A 21,890-nucleotide genomic window follows, 5' to 3' on the forward strand; every position below is an offset into this window, starting at 1 on the left:
ATCCCCACCTCTACTTTGGTGTGCACAGCAATTTAAGAATGTGACTTGAAACACAGCCTTGCTGCATTTTAAGCTGCTAGTGTGTACATTGCCTTAGAACAGAAAAAGGAGTTAGGGTTTAAGATTGGAGGCATATCCAGCCTATGTTTGTGTGGTATTAAATCACTTATTGGCAAATCCAGACTGTGCAATTGGGAGGTCTTGTGCAACAAACCTGCTTTGCCCCCAAATATCAGACTTTGTGGTAAGAAAAGTGATGGGAAAATGCAGTGGGAAGTGCGGGATAACACTCATTTTGACTGACCTGCAATGCTCATTAAATAGCCAGCATCTAATATCCCTGCAAACAAAATCAGGATGAGTGCACAATAAACAGGATGTCTGGATGTGCCCTTGGAGAAAAGCAATGGCTTATAGACTTTTGTCCAGGCAAATTCACCATGAGTTTACTTTCCTCTTAATTTTGGCACAAGGATGTGACGTTCCTAGAATCCCTTTAAAGAGTCAAGTTGCAACAGGACATGGTGCTCCCAACTGTGTGACCTCACAGTGTGTTGGAGCACTCAGAGAGAGGGTCACTTCCAGATGATAGACAACCAATGGAAAACTTACGTAATGAGAAATGGCTGTGAATATCGAACATCAGTGGCATTAGTTGTCCGAAGTGCGCTCTCTCTCTCTCTCTCTCTCTCTCTCTCTCTCTGAGATTTCATTTGCTTTCATTTGATGATTGTCTCTGAAAGCAAATCATGGAAGGAAGAGGATACTTTCAGTTCACATCTCTCTCTCTCTCTCTCTCTCTCACACACACACACGGATATATATATATATATATATTTAAAAAGCATGTTTAAACCAGCCATTTCAGTGCTCCCAGTACAGATCAGGGGCACATTCCAGATCAGGGACCTGTGGGCGCTTTGCCTTCAGACTAAAAATTGCTCATTTAAGAATAATTTTTCTCTCTCTTTCCCCTAATTATAACAATAGTTTGGCATTTATTTTTTTCTGTCTGCCTGTTTATTTTATCTATAGTGGCTAAAATGTGTATTTGCTTTTAAGCTACTTTCTGCCCCATAAAAAAGGGTAAAGGGACCCCTGACCATTAGGTCCAGTCATGGCCAACTCGGGTTGCAGCGCTCATCTCGCTTTATTGGCCGAGGGAGCCGGTGTACAGCTTCTGGGTCATGTGGCCAGCATGACTAAGCTTCTTTTGGCGAACCAGAGCAGCGCACGAAAACGCCGTTCACCTTTCCGCCAGAGCGGTACCTATTTATCTACTTGCACTTTGACATGCTTTTGAACTGCTAGGTTGGCAGGAGCAGGGACCGAGCAACGGGAGCTCACCCCATCGTGGGGATTCGAACCGTCGACCTTCTAGTCCTACGCTCTGTGGTTTAACCCACAGCGCCACCCGCGTCCCCCACTTTCTGCCCCACATGCACACAAATAGCACAAGAGAGGCCCAGAGAGCCTGATTGTCATGTATGAAAAACAGTGGTGTAGTGGTACATTCAGAAGGGCAGGCACTCATTATGGCAATCGCCAGAACTATGCCCTTTCCAATACAAAAATGCACCTCTGATTAATGCAGACATTATGTCATCAGTATCAAGATGGCCTTTTTTTCTCGCCATCCCTCCTATTTCATTTAACATCCAGCCTGAAGCAGTGTTCTGGTGGACTCAAAAGCTTGCTCGCTATTTTGGGACATTCTTTTTTTTTGTCATGAAAAAAGAAGCTTCAAAATTTTTCAGAATAAAAACTGGCCATTTGGACTGTTAGCCAGGTGTGCTAATGTACCTACCTCTTCCTCAACTTACCTTATTTGGTGGGTTTATCTGAGAAAAATGTTAGCTACCTGGAACGCAGGGGATGGCAAATTGTGCCCAGGAGATGACATCATCACTTTCTGTGAAATAAGTTGTGGTGCTTTGTCACTGCCCACCCTTGTTCCTGATGGGAAAAAAATAAATTCCAATGTTATTATTATGAGTATTAGGGCCGGCTCAATACATTTCGGCACCTGAAATAACCTTGTTTTAATGGATATGCTTGCTATGCATTTTTCTTTCTTTTTTGCATTTTAATTTCTTTGCAGTGAGTTTCCTTGGTTGTGAAAAGCAATATAATAGTCAATAATAAAAACCCAGCTAACTCATTCTGTGAGTGCCTATCCTTAGGACTGAAGATGGTCAGTGCACATGAAACAGTCTCTGGGCTAGGAGAACACAAAGGTGTATTCTGGAGAAGGGATGGCAATTTCATACTGCAATATTTTGTTGCAGCTCAAACTTTAACAACAACAACGCAGCCAGTGGAGACCTCCCTAGGGAGTGTTTGGGTCTCCCTCGCCTGCACCAAAGGCTTTGTGAACCTTTGGATCAGTATTGCCAATAGATTTCAAAGTAGGCTGATACAAACAAAAGCCAGCTGTTGGACAGGGAAATTTGCTCAGGCTCCCATGTCAGGATAGGGTGAAGGCAAGGACACAACAAAACTTGCGGGCTCAGCGGATACTCCTTTCCTTAAAAACAAGTAATAAGTTTTTTTGGAATGTCCTCCCCACACACGTTTTGACTCTACCACTAGCTCGGAGTTACTGGGGGGAGTTTAGACATTGCACCACCCAAAAAAGCCACTTTTCCTGCACATATCTTTTCCCCAGGACGGCAGGAAAAGCTCTTGTTACTTCCAGTTAGTTAACGAAAACAAACGTTTGGCTAGGTTTCGCTCCAGGGAGCTTGCAAGGACATTGCAAAAGAGTCCCCTGAACTTTGAACCACGCCTGCAAGTGATAAACAGGCGGAGTATAAATATCGGAGAACTGCAGCTGCTAACTAGATAGCTAGATTTGTTTTCTTTGCATGGTGTAGCTGGAGAGAGCACAAGCGAAGTCGAGGAGCAGCCAAGCGAAGGGTGGGGCACGGGTAAGTCTGTTGTTTCCTTGTCAAATTCGCTTTCCCGATTTCTGCAAAAGTCATTTTTTGTCTTCTTTGTGTGTCGAATCGGGAATCGGTTTTATATATCTTGTGCGCGCGCAAAGCGATACTTTAGTCTACAAAGTGTGATTCCTCAAGTTTGCCTCCTGAGAGGCTGAGTTGTCAGGCTTTGGTTATTTGTTTCCATAAAGGGTTTTTTTGGAAAAGAATACAGTATATATATATATTCTTCCAGAATGTATCGGGTTCAGAGCTGCCGGAACAGAGGGGGAAAGGGGGAAAATCAATTTTAAAGCTTGACATTAACAGTGCAATCCTATGCATGGTTACTCAGAAGTAAGCACAGTCGAGTCCACTTTGCTCCCATGAAAGTGTTTACAGGATTGCAGTTTAAGAAGTCTACGCAATGGGCATCCCCTCTCGTTCAGGCTTACTCACAAGTAAATATGCATAGGATCAGGCTGTTGTGCGAGTCCCGTGGTTTCCAAACACACTGTAGTTTTAGTGGGGGTTGACATCAACTGGCTTTTACTCAGAGTAGACCCATTAAAACTAATGGTGACAGCTAACTTAGACCACACCCACTGAATTTAATAGACCAGAGTAAAAGTTAGTTGAACACAACCTTGTATTTTTGAAATAAATGCAAACGGGGAATGATTGCACAGTTTGAATTTTGACATTTGCCTCAATTAAACTGAATATAGCAAGCTTAAACAGATGTTTGCTATAACTGCAGTGGTGCCCAAAGAAAGGGAAAGGCGAGGGGTGGGGTTGGAGTCCTTTGAAAACAAGAAGTGGGACAGATTTATTGGGAGTCTGTTTATTCTGCTGCTCTGGAGGAGCTAGGGGCAGGAGGCATGTTCTGTGATCGGTGGGGTTGTGGGTGAAGCGTTCAACTTGTTTTCTTTTCTTTTCTGCCAAAGCCCTGCCATGTGGGTTGGCCTTGGACTTGCCCTGGCTCTCTGTCTCCTCCCAGGAGGAGGGACGGAGAGCCAGGGTACCAGCAGCCGTTGCAGAGAGGCTCCAGAATGGCGAATCGGGGAAGAAGATCCTATGCTGGATTCCAGGGGTACCGTCACAGTGGTAGCCCTTCTTCAAGCCAGCTGATTCATGTGCCTGTTGCAGGCTTCTAGGTAAGGACACCCCGTGTTTGCATCCGCATTTTGGTGGGGGAGATCGGATCTTGTCAAAAATAAGAGGCATGTTTATACAGGACGGGGTGGGATTGTCTCCTTATTTTCTTTCAGATTTATGGTGTCTCTACTTTTCCATGACTCCCAAAAGTGTTTCTGTTATAAAAGTTATTTTTGGCTCACAAACTGAAATTTCTGGCTTCACTGCTTGGATTCTGTACTGCTGTTTGTAATAACAAAACTCCTCCTATAAGCTTCATTCTTCATTTTTGGATTTCATCCAGAGCTTGTCTCTTGCACACTGTCCCATTATAAACTTCCTTGGCTAGCTTCAGGGGGACATCGATCCATTCCACTTCTCATATGTATTGTTTCTTTAGTAAATAAAATACAGCTGTTCAGATATTAGGAGTGTGAAAGTCCACAGTGCCCTGCATTCGTCAGATTGGGGTGAATGACCTCCAAAGCCTTATATGAGGGGGTGGTGGGAGACAGAACTGCTGATGCCTTGCAAAAGAGACCCAGATTGTTCAGGCTGCAGTGAGCAAGGAAAACCTGAGTTGCCAAATTAACTTCTGCTTTTCCAGTTTCTTGTCCTCCAAGGGCATACAATTTGCAGCTTCTGTGACAGTTACAGAAAGGAGGAGGAAAATGATCCATTTGCACATTATCTCCACTTTTAAAAAAGCAGCATATTGCTACTAATTTTCAAGTACAGTACTTTTTGAGTAGGGGATGGATCAAAGGCTTTTTTGGCAGACATATGAAAAAGCCTTTAGAATGGCAATTGCTTTTTTTTTTTTTACTTTTAACACAACCAGTTAAACAGTAAAGCGATTTGTCAAGGATATATTTTAAAATCTTAAATTCTTTGAGTAGGCAAGAACCACGTTTGTCTCACATGGCATTAAAATCTTCACATGCAATAATATTAATACCACTTGGCCAAATGTTCTGTTTTCTAATCACAACAAGCAAGCAAACTCCATTGCAAATATCTCCAGAGCCACATACAGTATGTGGTAATTTGAACTATCCATAAAAGGTCAGTGTCACTCATTTCTGACAACAAGATAGCATACACGACTAATATTTTACAGTTGTGTTGTTGTATGCTGATCGCTTGTTTTAAATTCTAAGTTGTCCAGAAACAAATAAATCCAGTAATAACAGTGGGAGTTTATAGATTCTGAGAAGCCACCATTTCATCTTAACAAACAATATAAACTGTCCTGAAGGAGGATAATGCACATAAAAACATTTTTCTCTCTCTGTCTCCTGTTAGATTGGAAGATCTGCAACTGAAGCTTGAAAGTGATGGCTTGGTAAATGTTTCATTTATGGTGATCAATCACCAAGGACACCATTCCCAGCTGAAATATAACCAGCTAAGAGAGAAGGTTTCGGAGCACATTCCTGTATACCAGCAAGATACAAAACAACCTGATGTCTGGACTACACTAAGTGGAAAGAAGGATGACTTCCTCATCTATGACAGGTCTGTATATAATGGAAAAGCTAGGAGATCTAAATGAACCTCATGGGGCAAGGTTTTCCATAGCACTAAGGAGAATAGGGCTGAGAAAGCCCTGCTTCCCATCCATATCAACCTTATTTCCACCATAAATAGGATGCTAGCTTGTAGCCAACAGGCACATAGATAGGGAGAAGAGTTCTAGTAGCTTAGCTGTCCCTTGCACATGCTACTTTTTAATATATAGGTACTGTATGTGTATTGATTTTGAAAATAAGGAAGCACATTCATTTATGTGAGTCCCCATCTGCAACCCAGACATGGGTTTATTGCTTCGGGACAAACTTTGCTGCTCTTGGCAGAGAGCTCCCTGTACTCTGAAAAAAGGCTTGAGAAGTGAGAGGGTGCCTGGATTTCCAACAGAAACATGCTCACAGGGAGAAAAAGTTCTCATGATTTGCTGTTGTAAGAGCCCGTGCAAATGGCATTTCCACCCCTGCAACCTAGCTATATAGGATTGAGGCAGCTGTGAAATGCTTGCAGTAGATTTTTTATGGATTATAACAAAACACAGGACATCTAGCACAACAGAAATTCATTTCTCATTTCCAAAAAACTCCACGTAATGGGTGATAATAAACTTAAGTTTTATTCCAAGTAGATGCATTGAAATTAATGAATATGACTAATAGTTGAATACAGTACCACCCCATGAATTTATTTCACATTGATATTAAAACCCAGGTAACATTCTTTCTAGGTGTGGCCGTCTAGTGTATCATCTTGGTTTGCCTTACTCTTTTCTGAGTTTTCCGTATGTGGAAGAAGCCATTCAGATCACATACTGTGAATCCAAGTGTGGAAACTGCTCTTATCTGGTACTTTTTTTTTTTTTACAAAATTCTTTTCCCATTGTTTGTGCATTTAATTGAATAAACAGAAACCTAATCAAGCATGTTTTAGCTTAGATTCTGAACGTGATTTTTGAAAATTTTGAAAGGTCCTTGGCTGCTATGGGCTTAATTTGTGGTGGAAACCTGCTATAATGCATACAGCTGAAGTACTCCCACACCACTGGATTCTAACTTACATATTCCGTACTGCTGAACCATTGTGCAGGCACGTCTTGACAAACTTTGTACCGGAAAGCACTTTGTGGCTCCTTCTCTGGAGCTAAGTATGGGAGCCCTCCTGAAACCCATTTGGAAGCTCATTGGAAAGCCAGGATAACTGAATAAATAAATAAAATGAGTGGGTTGTAGCCAATGAAATCCTACTCACAGTCGACTCACTTAAATTCATGAACCTAATTTAGTCCTGTCCATTGACTTCAGTTTGTCTACTCATACTAGGGCTAGCATGGGTTACAACCCTTTGGCTCTACAGCCATCATGCAAATAGAAAGTCTCATCTTTTTAATGCCTCCCGCATGATACCAAAGAGCCGAAACCTGCATTTTCTTAACGTGTTTCGTGTTTATTGTAGTATTGTGAAATTTTACAAGTTGCTATGGAGAGAGAAAATCGTTAAATGCTTTACCACCATTCAATATAAGTGCATTAATTTTAAGGTTGTAATTTTACACAGCAGGTATATAAGAATAGGCTAATATTTTGCATATGTATTTAAAGAGCCACATACTTGTCTACCTAAACGGTGCATTTATGTTGTCTGCACTTTTTCCTTCCAGACACCAGAGATTGAAGAAATATGCAGGAACATTTCAAAAAAGCCAGATGAAAAGCCAGAAGAGGCAGAACCTCCTCCCTCTCAGCACGACCAGTCACCTCCCCTTGGCCATCAAGGCCAGAAACCCCATCACCGTAGACATGGGCATCGGCATAACAACCGGCGCCATCAAAATAGAGGCGGTCAGGCAGGTAGTGAGGATGTTGTAGAAGCTGCCTCACAGCAACCAGCTGTGGAGGATTCCCCCCAGAGAAAGAGGCTTTGACGAAAGGGGAATGCTATTTGCCAGAGGCAGTTGAGCTGAAACTGGCAGGAGCTGACAAGGCCCACTACAGGTAACTGATGCTGACATTGTCGGCACTTGCTGTTTGAAGATCTAAATAGCATAGCCTCCTGACACTGTCGTGGTGAGCTCCCATCTTCCTGCAGGTGACGTGGGCAGCTGTTGGCAGAGAATGTCATTGAGTCTTGCCAGTGACGACTGCCAACGGCTGCTTGACAGCCAGCAGCAGCAGGTGAGCTTGCAACTTCAGATGCCTGACAGTGAGTAGAAAGGGCAGAAAACTGAGCCTGAAAAACAAACTAAGCATCTTAAGACACTAAGGAAGAGTCCTCAATGTAGAATGCATTCATTCATAATGCAGGCATTGGTATCATCAGATTTTTCCAAGTTGATTGGAAGCACTTATTGGCAAGAGCCAAAGAGAGTTAAAATACATTGAGTGACTGTTACATCAGTGAGCTTCCCATCTGGTACCGTTATGTGAATGTCTGAAAGAAGGCAACTTACGCAGCTAAGTCCATGAACCAATTAAGCCGGAGTACTTGAGTTTCATGTTTTGCAACTGTAGTTGAGTGCTATTGCTTAATTGGCTTTGTACTGAGTTGTTTGGGTAAGCTGATTTGCCTTTAAAAAACAACAATGACATTCTTGTAATGGTACAGATTTTTGTTTTTCGGTGCCCATTTAAAGTCTTTGCTACATTTAGTTATCTCATCTTTCTGGTTTCCTCTTCTACCATTCTGTTTGCATTTGTGAAGACAGAAGCATAAACTATAACCTAGGGGCTTCTGTTTGATGTATAGCAACCAAGAACAGGGGAGGAGAATAAAGATGTGTTAACTACTTAAAAACAACTCTGGGTTTTTTTTTTAAAAAAACCAAGTAAATATATAAAAATGTGAATTTCCCCCCACTAAAACTTTAGAGCCACTTAATGATCAAACTGTATTGTAGAAGTTGATGTAATTTTAAAGTTTGTGTGTGATGGCTGATATTCCAAACAAAGGGATTTGCCAGAATTTCTAACACCTAAGTAAGATTTTGGACAGGCACATTTAAGATCCTGTGGCAAGAAGATTAGAATAGACCATGAATCTTTTTGTGTTTTTGTGAAAATCTCACCAAAGCTAAGTATCACAGCTGTTTGGGGTGCAAGGTGAAGCTGTGATAGAATGAAACATGGAACAGGGTCAAAAACATCTGTTGATCAGATTTAAGTCTTGATCTATCTATCTCACAGTTCCTGTTGGTTTGTCATTCTTGGACTGGTTTTGGTTACTTTTATAACAGATTAATGAAGCTTGTATGTTTCTCTAGCTAAACAGCATGTCTCATTGTTAACACCTTGTCTTTCTGAAATGAATTTTTGAGTGTTTGTGTGTGGAGGATTTAGGCATGAAAGAAAATGTTCAACACAGAAACTGCTTAGATGGTGCTTGCTATAGTTCATGATGGTTTCATAGGGAAAGTCACTGCCCTACAAACTTGAATATTTTTTATGGTGAACACTTGTTAAGCATGAAAGTAGTTAGGAATATAACTGGAAAGCATGTTTTGTTGATGATGGATAAGAGAACTTTTAATAAACCAAAACAAGCAATTAACCTCTTGTGATACTTGTCAGCTACACTTCCTAAACAGACAACTTGTGTTTTCATGTAATTTTCAAAACTGTCAACATTTGAAATGGACACCTTCACCTTTGCCAAGCCTCTGTTCCAAGTTTCTGATGGTATTACGGAGAACTTCAATTTCCTTATTCTTCTCTTCTTGAAGGTGCTGAAGCTTCTGCAAAGATTAAAGGAAATGCTTTATTTCCCATTAGAACTTGGTTCCAAGATAGTGTATATAAACAAAGGTGTCATTGCTTTTGAAAAAAAATCTTCAAATACTTTTCAAAAGTTTGTATGTATTATATGACATCCAGGCACTGAGTCAGCTTGGTGGTCCCACTGGAAGTTAGAGCACTTAATTAACTAACTCCATAATGGTTTTTGCCTAAAAAATAGCACAATCAACGAGGACGAGACCTATGATAAGCGCCTCCTGATGCTCAAAAGTTGCTACATTTCTTTCTGTACCTATCTTGCCACTTCTATTCTACAGCCAAAGGAATTTTAAAAGCTTCTTTTAATAATTCTGCAAAGCCTGAAATTTAAAATACCACAACCAGGGTACATTAATTATTGCATATTTTTCAGTGTTACAGAAATGGATGGGAATTGCAGACAATGTCACCCTGATGCATGTGTACACAGTGCTTACATGTCATTAAAAATGAGGGTGTTCATATAGATCAGGTCAGTCTTAAAAATGAACAGAGAAGCCATTTTAGGTAGGGGATTTTCCCAATGGTTGGCACTCCTCAGAGGAATAGGAGAACTGGGCCAATGTGTTAACACTTTCAGAGATATTAATATATAGTGATGAGGGCAAGACACAACATTTAAAGTCAAATCTCATTGTCAGAAATACTGTGCGCCATCCAAGTATTTAATGAAACCCAGATAGAAAGTGCTGGAAAACATACCCTTCTGTAAATGTTTTGAGGCAGCGAAGTGGGATTTGGATAGGACTTGGGCATTTTGGTCTGAAGCTTTACCAATTCAGCATTGAACTGAAATAAAAACACATGTAAGTATGTTCATAATGGAGGACGAGGAAAAACCTATACAAATATTTCTACTTTAACTATTCTTGAGCCATCCCACTTAGCCATGAAGCTCAGTGGGTTACCTTGGGCCAAGCACCCCCTTGGGCCTAATCTACCTAAGAGGGTTGTTTGGAAAACTCTACAGTTTTGTTCACCATAATGCAAGGAGGATATTGCAGCTACATAAGGGTGACCAAAATGGAGAAACTTGCATGAGAAAAGGCTACTTGGAGCTATTCTGACTAGGGGGGGGGGGGTGGGCTTCCAAAGGGATAAGAGAGAGGTGCAAAAATTATGCATGGTGTTGAGAAGATTATTACACAGTGCATAGTTAAATTCTGGACGTTGATACCATGAGAGATAGTAAAGGCTACCAACTTGGATGGCTTTAAAGGGAATTAAACTCATGGAGGATAAAGCCAGTAATGGATACTAACCAAGATGGCTGTACTACCTACGTATCAGAGATGGTGCATCTCAGCACCCCAGTTGCTAGGGGACAGGAGTGGGAGAGCATTGCTATACTCCAATCCCGCTTGTGGACATCCCATAGGCATGTGGTTGGCCCCTGTAGGATCAGAATGCTGGACTAGATAGACTTTTGGTCTAATTCAGCCGGGTACTTCTTATGTTGTTAAATGTAATATAAATTTATTGGCTGGGTCATGCGTGTTTTGAAGTTTATAATTAAATTCATAGGCAGCAGTGGGGAAATTTGCAACCATGTGACAAAAGAGCGTAAGGTAGATATTAAAACATTCAAAGTATGAGTACATTTTCAGTGCTGCTAGGAGAAAAACAAAAACAAAAACAAACAAACCACCTCAAAATATTTTTCTTGCTCCCACTGCTTTTTCAGAAGTATAACAAGGAAACAAAAATTATAAGCGACATAATTCTAATAGCTCAATCTGAAACTCATTTATTTAGATTACATCTAATTAATTTCAGTGGAAATTATTCTCAGTTATGGCAGAATAACAGCCTGCTATAAGGCTCTTATCATTTATCCAGTAAAACAACAAGCTAGGCTCTTCCTAAAAAGTTATACTTCCTATTCACAAGTTACGACTTGTATTTGCATATACTTCTTTATAAAACAGACCCAATCTTTTATCTTCTGGCTTCTATCTTGAGTTTCTAGTGCATACTGTACCTCTATTTGCAATTTGATTATCTCATCCTGTTTTTCTTTTTCTTGTGCTCTGAGTTGTTTAGTTAATTCTAAAATCTCCATATCTTTTTTCTCTATTAGTAGCTTGTGCTCTTTCTCCATGGCTTCAACTTGAACAAAATTAAAATAATGTAAAAATTCATTACATTTAATCAAATGGCTTTAAGGTGATGAGAAGCTGTACGTTTGAAAATGTTACTCAAAACATTTGCAAGAAAAGCTGGGATAATAAATAAGAAACTTTTTAATTTTAGATACAAAAATAATCAATATGTAAACATTATTTACAAACACCTTGGAGGAGAAGATTCATCAAAGATGATGCCGGTTAATACACAACAATTTTAGGGGATCCAGATAAGCTGGAATTTATCCACCATATTTAATTCCGAGACTACTGTTCATTAGTGAAAAAGAACTACCGTATGTAGTACCAAATATTTTGCTTTAAAGTATGAGAAATCTCAGCATCACTCACATATAGTGTACACAATTTATGCTTACATTTTTTATTCATGTCATAGTGCAGCTTCCATTGTTCAAGCTTGTGTTCCTCCTCCTTCTTTTCCATTTCTCTCATGAGTCTATCAACCATATTTTTATGTTCCTATAAATTGATTTAAGCAATCTTTTAAAACAAAACACCCAACAGCCAAATTCTCTAGGTAGTTTAAAATAACAATACAATTAAAATCACGAGACTATATAATGTAGCATAAAGCTTTCCAGCAGCAGAGATTATAAAAGAATAAGCAACTGATCTGTCTAAACAGATTTCAGTTGCCACAAAATTCCCTGAATCCTCTTTTTGTCATGTATTTGAACTACCAACACTCCTTTCACAATTAACTTTGGAAGTAATGGATTCATTCAGAGGCCAAAGAATCCAAGGTTTCAATTTATAGAACAGGAATAATGCAGCCGCTCCCATCACCTAGTTTACAGTGACAATCCTTTAAAAAAACCAGTCATTTTTAGCTCAATAAGTCTTACTTTAAGAGCACATAAGATCACAACTTTAGCTGCAACAACTGGATTTAAGTTAATTTAACCCTCAGATTATGGGGCCAATTCACACACCACAAAGCTTGTTTGCTTTCCCACTCCTTCCGGAAAAATAACTATAGTTGCTCAACTATCAGTGGGATTGCAGAACAGGAGGAAGGCACACTATGGTCTCATTCACTATGGCTAATCCATCCATTGGCTAGAGGGCTGCTGGGAGATTGTTGGTTGGACTTGTACCTCCCAGGAACATCATGCCAAGGTGAAGACCAGCCTGGACCTATCCACTGGCCAGAGAGGAGTAGCCAAACAGGAGTTTACTCTGGGCTCTCAGCTGGAAAAACACTTGATTCCAACTACCAGTTGCCTTCAGATTGCAGAAGTGAAGGAATCATAGCAGCCTGAGGAAATGAGGCTGCTGGATCAGTTGCAGCACCTCTATCCAAGCAAGATCACCAGCAAGGGAAGATCTATGGGATAACGAGCCTCATATAACCAGCATCCCTAAGTATAATTAATGCACAAAGGTGTTAATACCATAGAGTACCATAAATTGTCCCACCAGGCTTAGCTATGTCACTTCCCCTTGGGAAGAATATAGGTAACCAAGCCTTTGTTACCACCCAGTCTACCTGTGAACTTGATGTGTGAGGAAGTCTGAGGTGGTTGCTCCAATTCAGCTGCATGGCTTTCACAAGCCTCTCTTGTGTTTTCCTTTACCAACCGTTTGGGAACTTCTACCATTTTGTAACTAAGCCATGTTTTACTGCCTCTGCAACTTTTCTGACTGATTGCAGCCTTACTCCAGTTGTCAGTGGAACAAAATTACTTTGGCTGAACTTGTTTGCAGTTTATAACTTTAAATGAAACTTGAAAAAAGACTTAGAAAATGTAAAACTGCTATATGGCACATCAGACTACTAGACGAACTTCTTGGTCAGGTGTCTTTCCAAGCCCTTTTAATAGGGGATGAACCTGGGTTTGCATTCAAAGCATACCATGTGACTGTGGTCCTTCCTTTCCAAAATGAAGGAGATTACACACTTGCAATTTATTGTTGCTATGCAGGATTATACGTATTGAAACTGTTGTGACTTCCACCATGATTGTATAATGCCACACAGAATGAAGCAGTTAATATATCACCCTGCTCTTTTGGATAGATACATGGGAACAAATGTTTGTGATGTCAGAAGATGAGCCAGAAACAGATTAAGACCAAGTATTTGAAACCAACACTCTAATCTGATTATTGTTAAGTAGCTCATAGCAATGAACATGACAATGCCGATATAAGAAAGAAAGAAAAATCAATATGAGAAATTGTCAAAAGACAACTCCTCTCTCTAGAAAGTAGGTTGATTCTCTATACAGTCTTCCATAGAAAGAAACCTAAGGTTTTGAAGATAGATGCTCTCACCTGTTCATGGGATTTTAGTTTCTCTTCTAAATTATATGCTGTGTTCTTCAGTCTCTCACTTTCATCTGTGTAAGGGAATTGTTGACAGTCAGACTGGAAGAGAAATTTTGGACAGGTTCTGTAGAAAGAAAGAAAGAAAGAAAGAAAGAAAGAAAGAAAGAAAGAAAGAGAGAGGGAGGTGTATATGGACCGAATAACAGCCTTTGACATCTTGAATGCTTTCTAGAGCATATATGCATGGGGCCTTAAAAAAGTTAAGAAAACTTCCCCTTCTTATTCTATTGTTGGATGATCATTTTAGGAATTCTGTATGGTATATATATATATTTTTCTTTGGCTTTTTATTGATTTTACCAGTTTGCATTTTATCTTGTTAAGTTGCTTTGAAACTTTCTTTGATATAAAGCAACTAACAGATTGAATAACTAAATAAATGTCTATGCAAGTGAGCAAAAGAGGTAAGAAGTGGGAGAGTCAGGAACTTTATGAACACCTTGTCATTTTCCAGACCTATGCACTCACCAGCATTGTGCTGGATTATCTCCCCAACCACCCAGGTGACTATGCCAGCAAAAAAAATGGATAAAGACATGGAAATAGCCTTGTGCAACATCTGCCAATGATGCACAAGCAGAGGTTTTCAACCAAAGCAGCATCCTATGCCAGACACACAAGACTGAGCTGTATGCAACTTGCATTGAAGAAGTTTAATAGAGATGCCTAAATACAACTACTTTTGCTGATGCATATCTATATGCATACTGTAGTCCAGTGTTTTTCAACCTTTTTTGGGCAAAGGCACACTTGTTTCATGAAAAAAATCATGAGGCACACCACCATTAGAAAATGTTAAAAAATTTAACTCTGTGCCTATATTGACTATATATAAAGTAATTCTCTTGAATAGGAATCAAATAAACACAAATAAAGTATTTTATAATTACTTTATTATGAAATAGTAAGTAAACAGAAATATGAAAAATTATAAAATACTTTATTTTTAAATCTTTCGAATTTTTCAATTTTTCCCACGGCACACCAGGCAACATCTCGCAGCACACTAGTGTGCCGCGGAACAGTGGTTGAAAAACACTGCTGTAGTCAACCATTATTGGAAGCACTATTCCAAATACTGTGTTCTAGTCCACACAAGAGCAGTCTCTAAGCACATTAAGAACAACATCAACACTGCAGCTAGCTTTTTTTTACCTCTCAAATTATACTGGTTTTCTATAGTTTGTTGGAGACCTTTAATCACATTTTGGAGTGTAGCACATTCTTTTAAAAAGAAAAAGAGAGAAATTGGTACACTTGAATTACTGCAATAATTTAATAATTATTAAACTGCATCATAACATTCAAAGTTATCTTAAGGTAAAGGTAAATGTACCCCTGACCATTAGGTCCAGTCACGGACAACTCTGGGGTTGCAGCGCTCATCTCGGTACCTATTTATCTACTTGCACTGGTGTGCTTTTGAACTGCTAGGTGGGCAGGAGGTGGGACTGAACAACAGGAGCTCACCCCGTTGTGGGGATTCAAATCACCGACCTTCCTATCGGCAAGCCCTAGGCTCAGTGGTTTAGACCACAGCACCACCCGCATCCCACAAAGTTATCTTAGTCATCAGCAATAAATACTTCCTTGTTCTGGTGTAATGAAGAAGTATTATACAGGATGCTGTCTTTCTAAATTATGCATCTTCTTTGTAGACATCATTGAAATTTTACAAGTTTGCCCACTAGTTAAGAATGAGCAAAATAATTGCATTTAAAGAGGTGTTCTCAAGTTTCTATGGACTTCATGCAGTTTCAAGAAGTGAACACAAGATGGACCTCTGACACCCCCATATCGTTCATGCCTTCTATAGTCTACTTATAAAAATACAAAGCATTGCTTTATATTGAGATGCATGTACAGAGGAACATCTCCACGTAGCATTATAGACTCATTCTCTTTCCTTTTCCCTTACTTGCAGCATAACAACGTATGCGACAACTCATATTAAAGTGATATCTTTTCTGTACCTCATAGGAAAAGCTCCAGTGGCCCTGCTCTTCCTAATCCCACCCCCTGCAAAATTGTCTAGATGAGAACAGCCAATGCCTTTGCACCTGTTCTAGTTTCCAAACCATCTCCCAGATTGAACATATTGGAAAAACGCACCTTGGAGATTATTAACTGATTTTGATTCCTTGTTTTGACTTTTTTATTTTTAAAAAGAGCACCCCATTGCAGGGGTGCCAACTTGCCCTCAGGATTGTGATGTCACATGCACTATGTGCAGACATGTGCATGTGACATTACCTGTCCGCATTGCAGTGGCTGATGGCAGCGGCTCCTCTACCACCTCCTCTCCGCAGCCAGCGAGGCACCCTTTTCCAGGAGGAGGGACTCAGACACAGAGACAGAGACAGAGAGACACTGCCTTAGCATCCCAGAACCCCTCCACCTGCTAGCTTTTCTCATTGACTTTGTGGGTGCCTGGCCCCCACAATTATATGGCCCCCTGGAGTTGGCTCCTCCTATGCCCCATTGTTTACAATTTGCCCAAAGGAAATAGAATCCTAACATTCAAAAGGTGACAGTGCGCTGTTAATAAAGGCTGCTTATACGTATAATTATGCTGTATAATATCAAGCAGGGGTAAGGCTTCTAAGCAGGCAGATTGGACAAATAAACTGAGCAGCTAAAAGACAGCAGTGTGTGGGTTTTAAGGTATTTTTAATGCATGCACTTACAAAAAAATGCAGGTAGCAGAAATTATTTTTATATGGTATTGATGTAGTGCACACATGCATTACATTAAAAACATTCTGCCTTCATTGCTATTGTTTTATTAACACAGAGACTTAATGGATAAGAAATTTTATTTGATTTTTGAAAAGATCAATTAATCATGTGATAGCATTACTTTAGGAAGACTATCCAGCACTTTTCACCATCAAAGTCATCTTGTTAATGTCTGCTCGGTCCTAGCTCCTGCCAACCTAGCAGTTCGAAAGCACGTCAAAGTGCAAGTAGATAAATAGGTACTGCTCCGGTGGGAAGGTAAACGGTGTTTCCGTGTGCTGCTCTGGTTCACCAGAAGTGGCTTAGTCATGATGGCCACATGACCCGGAAAAATGTTGGCTCCCACAGCCGTAAAGTGAGATGAGCGCCGCAACCCCAGAGTTGTTCGCAGCTGGACTTAACTGCCAGGTGTCCTTTACCTTTATTGCTTTTTTATTTTTTCCATAACAATACAAGTAGCAAAAACAATAAAGTCAAAGGAAAACATGTCAGCATGGCATGCCAATTCACAATACCATTTTGCAAAATAAGTCACATATTTTGGTCTTAAATCTGGAATGCATCAAATGTAGTGCAACCAAGTCAGGAAGCACTGTTCCATAATCAGATACTTATCCTATGTTAACATCCTATTGCAAACTTTTAATATTTTTTAAAATTCTAGCTAGCCCTGGAACAAGGGCAGGCAAAGCCAAGACAGAATTCGGAGGCTCATGGGCAAAGCTGGAGGATCAAGTGTATAATGGGCAGAACTTTTTGGACTATGGAGCTTATTGCCTAGGGACCCCTCAGACCTGCAGCAGCCCTAATTTATGGAGAAGATTGCATTAATATCTGCATTGATTGCTTCCATAACATTATTTATTGGAGGACTCCAGTGACTTGCTGGTCCCTGTCTAAACCAGGAATGTAAAAAACCAGGCCTTAATAAGTCAAAAGCTGCCATTGTGTTTTTATATCATTCCCTTTCTTTGCAAGAAAAGCCTTTGGATTAGCAGAAGTTGGAATGGTTGGTCAAATATATCATTTGCCCTGTCAAAATATCTATGATTAAAGGCAGTTTTTCCCCAGTCTGCTATAGCATTTGAAGCATACTTCATAGGCCGTAAATTGTTCCATGCCCCCCCCATTACAGTCCTTCTAAGCTCATCTGCAGATTTGCAGATCACTGAGATCAGACACACTAAAAGAACATTTATTTTACAAAAGACATAATCCAGATAGCCCTTCACAGAAAAATATAATCGATTTTAAGCATTCATCCTAAAATGCTTCACACTTTTAGTACTTTTTACATTGTGAAATGAATTCTTGCAGTAAAGACAGGCGACCCATTATTCTTGTGATATATTACACAAGACCTGCTATTCTATGCACACTTAACAAGGAGGCACAAGTCCTATTTACCGGTAACTCACTGGGCTTACTTACAAGAAAACCTGCAAATGATTGGACTGAAGAGCAGAAGAAGAAAAAAAAGCTCCTCACAGGTTATCTACTTATCTACACCATCATGAATGCATATGTTTGAGGTCATAAACTGCTTTTCAATAGAAAAGGGGCTTTATTCTTAGAAGAAACTGTTAAGCTGTGGGTGAACATATCAGACTACACAGCGATTCTTCAAACAGCTCTTGTTTATTCACAGGCCAGAACAGAACTGAACTGAAGGGTTCAGCCAGCCTGCTTATATAGAGCTCCACTAGAATGCAACAGTAACCATTTTCTGTAACTATCCAATCACTGAACGTCACTTTCGATCCCTTATTTGCATATGTGGACCTGAACTATCTACAGTATCCCCCTGCTGGCCCAGGGTGAGAACTTCAGTACATAACAGATACATCTCCACAACTGCTAAGTTACAGTTTGACTTCTGTGGACTTTTTTTTTTTTACCTACCATAGTATATAAATTAATTTTCACCTTTATTAATATTAAAACTTCCTAGTGTTTCACCTAAGGATGCTAGTAGACCTGGACAGCACTCAGTTTTCATATATCCAGATATGTGGAATCTATTTTTCTTCCTAGCAGACAACATGATACCTGCACAACACTTTGCAGAGTCTCATTTGAGTGTCAGCTGCCTCAGACCCTCCAGGTGTTTGCATTTTCCAGGGACCTCCTTGATTTAGATAAGCCATCCCGTTTTCTGATTTGATCCCGGAATGTCCCACTTTTCCTTAAGGTAAAGGGACCCCTGACCATTAGGTCCAGTTGTGGCCAACTCTGGGGTTGCGGCGCTCATCTCGCTTTATTGGCCGAGGGAGCCAGCATACAGCTTCCGGGTCATGTGGCCAGCATGACTAAGCCGCTTCTGGCGAACCAGAGCAGTGCACGGAAATGCCGTTTACCTTCCCGCCGGAGCGGTACCTATTTATCTACTTGCACTTTGACGTGCTTTTGAACTGCTAGGTTGGCAGGAGCAGGGATCGAGCAACGGGAGCCCATCCCATCGCGGGGATTCGAACTGCTGACCTTCTGATCAGCAAGTCCTAGGCTCTGTAGTTTAACCCACAGCGCCACCCCTCTTTTCCTTAGGATGTCCCTATTTTCATTGGAGATATATTGGAGGGTATAGAGTTATCCAACCCCTGAGCAATCTTGTATAGGGAAGGTTTTTTTTAAATGTTTAATGTTTTATTATGTTTTTATGTATGTTGGACGCTGCCCAGAGTGTCTGGGGCAATCAAGTAAGATGTGTGGGGTATAAATAGTAAAATTAGCATTATGGAATGGGACGTCCTAATTTTCATCGGATAAATGTTGGAGGTTATACTGCATTCTCCCACATTCTGTTTTAATACAGTGGTGCCTCGCAAGACGAAATTAATTCGTTCCGCAAGTTTTTTCTTCTTGCGAGTTTTTCGTCTTGCGAAGCACGGTTTCCCATAGGAATGCATTGAAAATCAATCAATGCGTTCCTATGGAAACCGCCTTCAGAAGCCTTCGCTGCCGCCCGCCAGCATTTTAAAAAACCCCGGGACCTCTTTTGAAGGCTGGCGGGGGGCGAAAGTCTTTGCTCCCCCCCGCCTGCCTTCCCGGGAGAGTGGAGAAACGCAGCGTGTTTCTCCACTATCCCGGACGGCTTTTGAAGGCAGGCGGGGGGGGAGCAAAGACTTTCGCCCCCCCCCGCCGGCCTTCAGAAGAGGTCCAGGACCTCTTCTGAAGGCTGGCGGGGGGCAAAAGTCTTTGTCCCCCCCCGCCTGCCTTCCCGGGGGCTTTTAAATTGCCCTGGGACAGCGGAGAAGTCCTCCGCTGTCCCGGGGCGATCTTAAAATGCTGGCGAGCGGCATTTTAAACACGCTGCGTTTCTCCACTCTCCCGGGAAGGCAGGCAGGGGGGAGCAAAGACTTTCGCCCCCCGCCGGCCTTCAGAAGAGGACCTCTTCTGAAGGCCGGCGGGGGGCAAAAGTCTTTGCTCCCCCGGCTGCCTTCAAAAGCCGTCCGGGATAGTGGGAAGCGGTTCCCTGCTATCCCGGACTGCTTTTAAAATGCTGGCGGTGGGGAGCAAAGCCTTTCGGCCCCCACCGGCCTTCCTGGACCCCTTCTGAAGGCCGGAGGGGGGGGGAAAGGCTTTGCTCCCCACCGCCAGCATTTAAAAGAGGTCCCCGGAGATTTCCCTATGGGCTTTCTTCTTGCGAAGCAAGCCCATAGGGAAATTCGTCTTGCGAAGCAACTCGCAAACGGAAAACCCTTTCGTCTTGCGGGTTTTCAGTCTTTCGAGGCATTCGTCTTGCGGGGCACCACTGTACTTTGACCAGTTGCAGACTCACAGCATTATCATCAGCCACATCTTCTGCCCACCCCCTTTCTTTACTGTCTAACCTGATGAAGTGTTCTGGAGAGCCTGGTTATCTTAATACACCTAATAAACTTTGAGAGAGTTAACCAGGTTAGTCTGTGGCAGCAAACTCAACATAAAGCCATGTAGCACCGTGGAGGCTAACAAATTTATTATGGAATAAACTTTAATGGGCACAAGTCCACCTCATCAAATCTGTGGTTATAAAAACAATGCCAAGGAATGCTTACCTTCTTTAGCTGACTCTTCCTTCATTTGGCTTGCTGTCAGTAACTTGTTTGTTTCATCTAACTGAAGACTAAGAATATTATTTTTTCCATGAAGCCCTGAAATTTTCTGTAAGAAAAGTTGAGAATTCAAAATTTAACAAATTGTCTAACATTACCCTCCCATCTTCACAGTTGCTCTAGGGGCTAGGCAATAAAGTCTAGCCATGTGCTGTTTAGGCAACAATTAATTAGAGACTTGAGAGCATTAACCACAAAAAGTTACCGGTACCTCAGACCAATTATGGAAAGGTTTCTTAGAGAACATACAGCTGTGTTTTGGGTGATGTCTGAATTCATCTGCTGACTTTGTACTTTACTTTTTTTTAAGCTGGCTTTCATTTTGCAATTATTTCTTGTATTATTTATTTATTTCATTTATAAATCACTTCCCATGAGGCATCCTAAAGCAATTCACAATACATATACATTATATGTATATGTATATGTATATGTATATATATATGTATATGTATATGTGTGGTGTGTGTTAAATAGTGCGTAGACATAGCAGACGACGCAGTGATTTCTCCAAAGCAGCTCTTTATTTGTAAGCTGGAACACAACTGAACAGCAAACAGTTCACCCGGCCTGCTTTTATAGGCAGCCGCCTGTCAACATTGTAGCAACAACAACCCAGGGTTTCCCGCCTAAAGTAACTGACGTGGACCTGAGTGAAAACTATATACACAATACTCCTGGTGGCCAGTGTGAGGACTTCAATACATAACACCGTGTGTGTGTGTGTGTGTGTGTGTGTAACAACTGCATATATAAAACAATTAAACACACACACACATATACAGTGCTTTTTTTCTAAAAAATGTTTAGGGGTACTCTCATTTTGACTCAAGAAAATCACCATTTTATAGTTCAAATCAGGAAAAATAAATATAGTAAATGGACAAAAGTACAAAGATTCACAAAATGTTTAGGGGTTTGCGTACCCCTGTGTTCCCCCAGAAAAAAGCACTGTGTGTGTATACACATTGGCATAACACTTACAGGATCTATACTCTTCTTACCTTTTCTATATTTAAAAAGCCCTCTAAAAGTGCATCAAGATTCACCACACTGATTTTCTTCATGACTGCTTAGCTGCACAATTGCCCAGCTGTCTCCTGTGTAATATACAGTGTATTTAAAGAGAAGAAAACAACAACGGATAGCAAAAACATCTGAGCAAACATTTACAGGATTGCATTTGCTGCATTGTAAGGCCTTCTCAGCTATGAACTCATTGGATGG

At 40.8% G+C, this 21,890-nt stretch overlaps 2 protein-coding genes across 3 annotated transcripts; one reads left to right on the plus strand and one right to left on the minus strand.

Annotated features, from left to right (window-relative positions):
* Positions 1-2,781: 2,781 nt before the first annotated feature.
* SELENOP (selenoprotein P) lies at positions 2,782-9,128 on the plus strand. Its single transcript, XM_081930021.1, has 5 exons — positions 2,782-2,930; positions 3,869-4,078; positions 5,364-5,576; positions 6,313-6,430; positions 7,243-9,128. The coding sequence occupies exons 2-5, from the start codon at positions 3,876-3,878 to the stop codon at positions 7,504-7,506; spliced, it is 798 nt and encodes a 265-aa protein (XP_081786147.1). The 5' UTR covers positions 2,782-2,930; positions 3,869-3,875; the 3' UTR covers positions 7,507-9,128.
* CCDC152 (coiled-coil domain containing 152) lies at positions 8,399-21,756 on the minus strand. Of its 2 annotated transcripts, XM_081930033.1 has the most exons (8): positions 21,668-21,756; positions 20,607-20,712; positions 14,986-15,054; positions 13,777-13,841; positions 11,856-11,958; positions 11,334-11,461; positions 10,055-10,141; positions 8,399-9,312 (listed from the first exon to the last, which is right to left on the minus strand). In XM_081930033.1, exons 1-8 carry the CDS (start codon positions 21,728-21,730, stop codon positions 9,199-9,201), a joined length of 735 nt encoding a protein of 244 aa, XP_081786159.1. In that variant the 5' UTR covers positions 21,731-21,756; the 3' UTR covers positions 8,399-9,198. The 2 variants fall into 2 exon arrangements, with proteins under 2 accessions (XP_081786159.1, XP_081786160.1); XM_081930034.1 differs by lacking the exon at positions 14,986-15,054.
* Between the last annotated feature and the right edge of the window lie 134 nt (positions 21,757-21,890).

This window comes from Podarcis melisellensis (genome assembly GCF_964234715.1).
Source record: "Podarcis melisellensis genome assembly, chromosome: 11".
Taxonomy (NCBI): Eukaryota; Metazoa; Chordata; class Lepidosauria; order Squamata; family Lacertidae; genus Podarcis; species Podarcis melisellensis.